Source organism: Terrapene carolina, unplaced genomic scaffold (genome assembly GCF_002925995.2).
Source record: "Terrapene carolina triunguis isolate 2854851 unplaced genomic scaffold, T_m_triunguis-2.0 Scaffold35022, whole genome shotgun sequence".
In the NCBI taxonomy this organism is placed as follows: Eukaryota; Metazoa; Chordata; order Testudines; family Emydidae; genus Terrapene; species Terrapene triunguis.
The window spans coordinates 2746667-2753785 of record NW_020699373.1 but is presented as its reverse complement, the minus strand read 5'-3'; the positions used below and the strand labels follow the sequence as shown (position 1 = coordinate 2753785).

At 48.8% G+C, this 7119-nt stretch overlaps 1 protein-coding gene across 1 annotated transcript; it reads left to right on the top strand.

Moving 5' to 3' along the window:
* The first annotated feature begins 3830 nt into the window (after window positions 1–3830).
* Window positions 3831–6490, top strand: LOC112114763 (cyclin-dependent kinase 4 inhibitor B-like). Its single transcript, XM_024211632.2, has 2 exons — window positions 3831–3977; window positions 6209–6490. The coding sequence occupies exons 1-2, from the start codon at window positions 3831–3833 to the stop codon at window positions 6488–6490; spliced, it is 429 nt and encodes a 142-aa protein (XP_024067400.1).
* The last annotated feature ends 629 nt before the right edge of the window (window positions 6491–7119 follow it).

The following is a 7119-nucleotide window of genomic DNA, read 5'->3' as shown; positions in this document are numbered from 1 at the left end:
CACACACACACACACACACACACACACACACACACACACACACACACTCTCCTGTGGAAGAAATCACAAGACTTGGTTACAGCCTGGAGGTGAAGGGAGGCGGCATGAGAATAACTAATAGTTAATAAGGATGCATTTCTTTTCTTTGACTGAGCCACCAACTCCCATCTCTCCCGTCAAGTGATCTTAAATGTGACACTGGAATTGGCCATGGATGGAATTAAAACCCTCAGAAAGGAGGTTTGCTGGGGTTGCGCGGCGGGGGAGGGGTAAACAATAGAATTTGTTCTGTAATGTTTAAAAAGCTACACTGTGGCCCGCAAGATTGTCAAATCAAAAGGGAATGCTTCCGTGTCTTACAAGGCGGCTTCAGCTGTAGGCTTATAAGGTGCGGGTACAAGGAGCGGGTGGCTTACCAGAAGGGAGGCATTTCAGAATGTGTAAAGGGACACAGGAAACCATGAGGTTTCAGAGGGGCAGCCGTAGTAGTCAGTATCAGCAAAAACACGATAGTGACTAAGTGCTTCGTCGTCCCTGACACTGGAACTATTTCCCACTCACGTACAAATCCCAGGCCCCGATCCTGCAATGCCTTGTGCACAGGCCGACCCCTGCGCTCATGAGGAGCCCCGCTGGAGTCAATGAATGAAATCCTGGCCTCAGTTGAAGTCCGTGGCAAAACTCCCATTGTCTGGGGGCGTGGGGGTCCAGGATTTCACGGACTAGCGTCTGAAGCTCCATGTAAGCGCAGTGATCAGTCCAGACACGCTAACGTCGCAAGATCGGCCCTCAGCAAATAGAAAACAGCCCTTTCTAAAGAGTTCCTTCTTTTCCGAGTGGGGGCATGGGTCGTCTCTCGTGGACGGTGCAGAACCCGCCATCTCAGGGGATTTCCTTGAGCCCAGGCCTGTTCACACGGGGCCCTCTGCCCCCACCTCTGTTGTAAAGCAGCCTGCCTAGTGCTCTGCCATTACCCCTACAAACCTCCTAAAGGGACACTCTACCCCACGGGGAGGCTAATACGCACTCTAGCGTCTAACCTTCTGCTGGTTTCCTCTATGGGTATGTGAAGGGAGGACACACAGATGAACCCAACATGCGGACTCTCCCTGCAGCCCACCAGGGAGAGGCTTCTGCGGGGTTGAGGGAGGATATTTCTCTCTCTTCTATGCTAGGCCCAGCTCTAGGATGGCTACTTGCTCGTGCAGAAGTGGAAGAGAGCACAAGACCCTAACCTGTCCACGGGCGGAGCCAATGGGGTTCCCCTCGAGGACAACCTTACATTATAAAATGCTGGCAAGAAGGTCAGAATCTCTTTCCTCATTCAGTGGTTCTTCCGTCCGCGTTCTCGTGCTCCGTGTGGACACTGAGCAAAATGGGATCCCTGGTGTAAGAAGCAACGGAGTAAGTATGTGGGGGTGGTGCCCATACAGCTCTGTAGCCAGGGCTGTGGTCTGCGGCTACAAAATAAAAGCATTTTGATATTATGTCTCTGGATGGCTCTCGGTATTAGTGATGAGCAGCAATGCTTTCCACCTCCATGACGTTTGTTCAAATGGATCCCAGGATAGAGTATCAACATTCCAACACGCCTTGTGCTCTGCAGTGAAATCTGCCTTCATTTCCGGGGGCATTTCTTCCTCCTCCCCAGTCCCCCCCACTGCCCACACACCACGTTTGTCTGATCATCTAATTCACGTGATCTCAGATTGACTACGTACTGGTTTTACAGCATGACCTTTCTACCAAACAGAACAATATGAATAAAACTACAGTCCAGGAAGTGATGCTATTAACCTGCTTTCTGTTGCGTTGTATGCTCATCTGAACCGCAGTCTGGACCGTTAGATTTTCTGGGCTGGAACGTCACTGATGTTAATGGGAATCTTGACTGTGTTATAGAGTTGTAACTGAATGTAATGAGTTTACAGAGCTCTACAGGGCAGAATTTGGCACGTACAGTGGAGGTGGATTTCACCTCTAGTGAAAACAGGAAAAATCTTACTAGCTTCAGAAGCTGCTATTCATCTTTGCTTTCATGGCGATTACTTGCTGGGATGTTATTCATGGGGATTACTTGCTGCCCTTGTTCTTTGTCCGCTAAGTGAAGTGCACAGATACGCTGCTGTGTTAATTTCACTGGGGTGAAATGGAAATATATAGTGAGGTAAATCAAGCAATTTATTATCTGCTTCTATATTTGACCGTTACGGGGCTCGGATTGCGCAATCATGCTGGGTTATCTAAAATAAAACCGCGTAGACTTCTTCTACGGATGTCTCTGTTCATGGAAACTTCTGCTGTAAAGTTAATAAAATCAGCGTTGTTCACATTTCCTGCCTCCACTTTGTGAGTATTTCTCCAAACATTGGACACGATCCGAAAATATGGCACTGTAAGAAGTGCTTTGACAGCACTTTCCCGCACAGGTGCTGTGTCTATTTTGCGCTATCTAGGGTACCGGTCGCGGCTGGTGAAGAAGCCAGGATTTTCCTGGGAACACGAGCACCTTTACTAGAAATACCCACTCACATAGTGCCATGCATACAACATCACTGGTTAGCAGACAAAACAAACAGTCACATGACAGTATCATGGAACCACGGCTGCCAGCGAAATTTGGGGACGTCCTCTCCTCGTTGATCTACTTTAACCGGTGAGACCGAGTATGCACATGGGAGCCTCCCTAGGGTGAAATGGTTAAAGACCCAGGGGGTGGCCCAGGGGGTAGTTTTAGCCGCAGACAGCGGGTGAAAGGGATCAAGAACGGGTTGCAGGCAAAGGGGGCGCGGGGGATTGAAAGAGATGGACATGTGCCTGGGAAGTGGGAGATGCGGATGAGGGGTAATGTAACCGCATGAGCGAGGGAGACTGGGTGATTGACTGAGTGGGATGGATGGAGGACAGCAGCCAAGTTATTTTAGCTTGCGCCCTCCTAGCCCTCCATACAACCTGGCTTACCCATCAGAGCGGTGGGGGAGGAGGGAGTCTCCGGGGAGCAGGGCGCTGCCCCTCACCTACCACCCCACCCACTTCTTTTGGGTCCACCTCCCTGATCGCAAGAAGTTTTCTCCTGGGAGCTCGCGTGGGTCGCTCTGGCGAGATCAGGAGAGAGATTTTGACCGGCTGGGACCGCCTTGGGTCCGGATTCGCGGTCAAGCGGAAAAGTAACGGTCAAGGTAGAGGAGACGGCGCTTAGCTGGCGGTCAGCCGAGCCCCAGGGCGCCCCTCGTTGTAGATCACCCTGAGCAGGAAGAAGGGTGAGCACTGGAGGCTCAGTGTGGAGGCGGTGGCGCGTGTGTATGTGTGGGGGGGGAAAGGTACGTATGTGTGTGGGGGGGGGCGGTGACTGAGCGAGGCCGGGGGACACACCGCGGCTAGGAGGAGAGGAGAGCGGGTGTGCAAGGGGCGAAGCAGAAGTGGGGAGGAAAGCTCCAGCGGGGGAGGGGACATCTCTCGGCAGGGCGCCTGTGATGGGCAGGGGTGGTTTTCCAATCCCGGCCGCTGCGGCTGCAGCCGCCTCCCTGCAGACTGGCAGGGCTTTCCGGCGGTCTCGCTGCGTGGGGAGCGCGCGTGCAGCAGGAGAGCAGGGAGACGACAGCCAGGTTATTTCTGGGATCGCTCCCGGGGCTGGGGGCTGCAGTGTCACCCCTGGCTGGCGGGGGGAGGCGCCCTGCACGCACGTGCCCATGAAGGATGGGGAGGGGCGGGGCTGTCAGGAAAAGGAAGGAGGTGCAAATATATCCGTCTGGGTTGGGCCCGCAGTGCCGCTATTTAATGCGGTGGAGTGCGGGAGCTCGGGGCTAGCTGGCTATCTGGCGCCCGGAGGCATGCAGGCGGGGGCTGTAGCTGCAGGCGGCGGGAGGGACCTGCTGGCTAACGCCGCGGCTCAGGGGGACGTGCAGGGGGTGCGGCTGCTGCTGGAAGCCGGGATGAACCCCAACACTGTTAATTCCTTCGGCAGGACCCCCCTTCAGGTACAGGGCCACGGAGCCCAGCGGGAAGGGAACACGGGCACCGAGGAGCGCGAGCCATAGGGACTTTGCATTTAAAATCAGCTTTCCAGCGCTGCTGGCTCGAAGGGAGATCTCACGGGGAGGGGAAGAGAGCCTGCTTCAAATCAGTAAAAATAGGGATTGTAAAAATCTCTAGTTTCTGTGCACCTATTGAGTCGGCCATTAAGGGAAGCGCATGGGAGTCACTTAAGAGAAAAACGAATTCTGCTTCTGGATTGCTAAATCTTTAAAAATTCATTGCTGCTCGTTGAAAATTATTATTCATCGGTATTATGTAGCTCTTAGGGGTTAAGAAGTATATATTTTCCACAACACGAATCGAAACGGGGCGCGTGTAATTATGGGGGACATGAACCATCAAGCAAAGGGATAGCTCAGTATGTAGGAATACTGATAAATTACTATTTCTAAGATGATTTCTATAACACGATCCCCTTTGCTTTATCGTTCATAGCCCACAATTATACGCCCTCCTTTTCTATTCTTCACCCCTTAACAAGTTCCAGAGGGAGAAAAAACTGCAGGAGTGTTTTGATAAGGTTTACATTAAAAATAGCAGTATTGTAGATGTTTTAGCATCAACTTCATTCATTTCTGAACATTAAACATCATTTAAAGTTATATTTAGGAAATGGTAGTTTGTTTCAATTACTATTTCAAACAATACCTGGATCATATAAAATGCCAGATCACATTAGATTTAAATCAAGCATAACTGGACTCTGAATGACTGCCATTTTGTTTGACTGTTTATAGAGGGAAAGAATTATACTTCCAAGGAGTAAACATGGCAGGGGAGAAAAGGAAGGGTTGTGTGGCTGAAGTTCATTTCCACATATGTAGCTAACTTAAAAAAAACCCCACAAAGTTATCCACATAGGTGGATGAGTTGTTATTGCTTTTTGTGTGTTTTAATTTATATCCACATACGTGGAAACTCATCCATATGTGGATAACTTTAGAGAAAAAAAAACACACTAAAAACCCTTCCCCTTTTTTGCTGCCCTTAAAATGGCTGACTCTCAGCCCAACTTGCATAGGTTCTGGCTGTGCTCACTTACATTTGATAGAAATGGTGCACACAGATTTCTATGATGAGTTTTTATTCCTTTCCCCCCCCTTTTTAAAGAACATCCTTTAACCCACTTTCTATTTATCTTGCCCACAGAGATTATTGGTTAAAAAAAAAAATGAAATTTGGACACCTTAAATTAGTAGTAAAATACATTTGAAGTTTCACTATATTAAATGTATATTAAAGTAACTCTATATCTTGTTTGATTGTGCATGTGAAGCGGAATACACATGAACATATTTTAAACACTTCATATTTAAGTATGCTGCAATATTAATCAAGGTCTATTAAACCCAGGTCAAGAGTTTATTTTAAATCATAAAAGGAAATCCAAAACAAGACAAAACCACCCCTCCAGTTGTGTCGCCCTTTCCTTGCGCATTAATTTGCAATGGGAATCTGTCAAATGAAAGACTTTTCTTCTACGCAGTTAATTTTATTATGAATTAGTTTTCTCGTACATTCTCCTAGTTCACTTCACAGAGGAAGTTTTTCAAAGAACTGTTCATCTCTCTCAATCACATGTAAACGAAGGTCATGTCCGCATAAATTAACTTGATAAATGTGATGGCGAGTTTTATTTTTTAATCAAATATAAAAATGGGTGCAGTCAAAAAAACGTCTCTACCGAGCGAGAGGTCTTACTGATGTGTATTTGGTACATATGCTCTTGAGTTGCACTGGGTAAACGCTTTTTAATTTGTTTAAAATGTTTAATATGAAGTGTTTACAGAAAAATACTATCATACGTACTGATTTGAAATATGTATTTGTGCAGTTCAAGAACTAGGCACCGTTTACAAGTAGCTAAATATACAAACCCCTAGAAAGCCTGCCCTGGTGAAGCTACTGGCAGTTCTGTCATGGACATCGAGGGGGCCCGAATATCACCCTGAAGATTTACCTCCTTGGAACATAGGTGTAATTCCAAAGTCAAGCGCCCAGATTCTGATTTCCATTACGCCGGTGTAAATCCAGAGCAACTCCTAGAGAGCGTAATGCGGCTCAGACTGACCTTAGCTCAGATAAAATCCCCATTAGACCAAACGAGATTCTTGGAAAGAGCAAGACTGAACCCTAAAATCGATCAAGGCTCACTGACGGCTTCTCCCCCCAGGTCATGATGATGGGAAACACCCAGGTGGCGGAGCTGCTGCTGCAGAGAGGAGCGGATCCCAACCGCCCGGACCCGCGCACCGGCTCCCTCCCAGTGCACGATGCGGCGCGAGAAGGTTTCCTGGACACCCTTGTGGCGCTGCACCGAGGCGGGGCTCGCTTGGATCTGCGGGACAAATCGGGCCGCCTCCCCATTGACCTAGCTGGGGAGAGCGGGCATCAGCAAGTGGTCAGCTACCTCCGAGCCCAGCCTGCAAGGAATGCCGCTCCGCCCCAGGCATAGGGCACGGGCGGGCTAACAGCGCTGCCCAGCTCAGCCACAGGGACCAAATGAAATGCTTGCACCACTGAAGTCAATGGAAATTTTGCTGTTAATTTCAATGGAGCCAGGATTTCACCCCAGGTTTTTCGACGGCAACCGGTGACCCATCCGCCAGGCAGCTGCATCCTTGTTGGTCTCTTGCGGGGCGAGCAGGGACTGCGCTGGCTGGGATGGAAGGTTCACGGGCTGTGGTAGAAAACAGGTGCTCTGCTTGGTTCCAGTCAAAGTAGAGAGTGTGGAGAGAAAGATAACCCACTTCTGCACGAACAGATTTATACTCCGCTTGGATAGGGTCAGATTCCGTTTATAGTGAGCTGCTAAATAGCTGCAGTGGCGGGCAAGGGCCAGGTTTTCGTTTATGTATTACAACCCTTTTAACAAAAAAAAGTATTTTATTGAGAAGCCCTTCAGACAAACATCACTTCAAAAATTTTTGAAGGAAGAACTCTTGTTCAAACAAATTAAAAAACAAAGTTCATAAAGAAAACAGACTATTCTTAAGCATTCTTCCAGTGACATAGTGAAATCTTCTGAAGGGGTTGGTAAGGTAGCACTGTATGTAGGAGGCGTCCTGCCTGCCTGCAACCCCC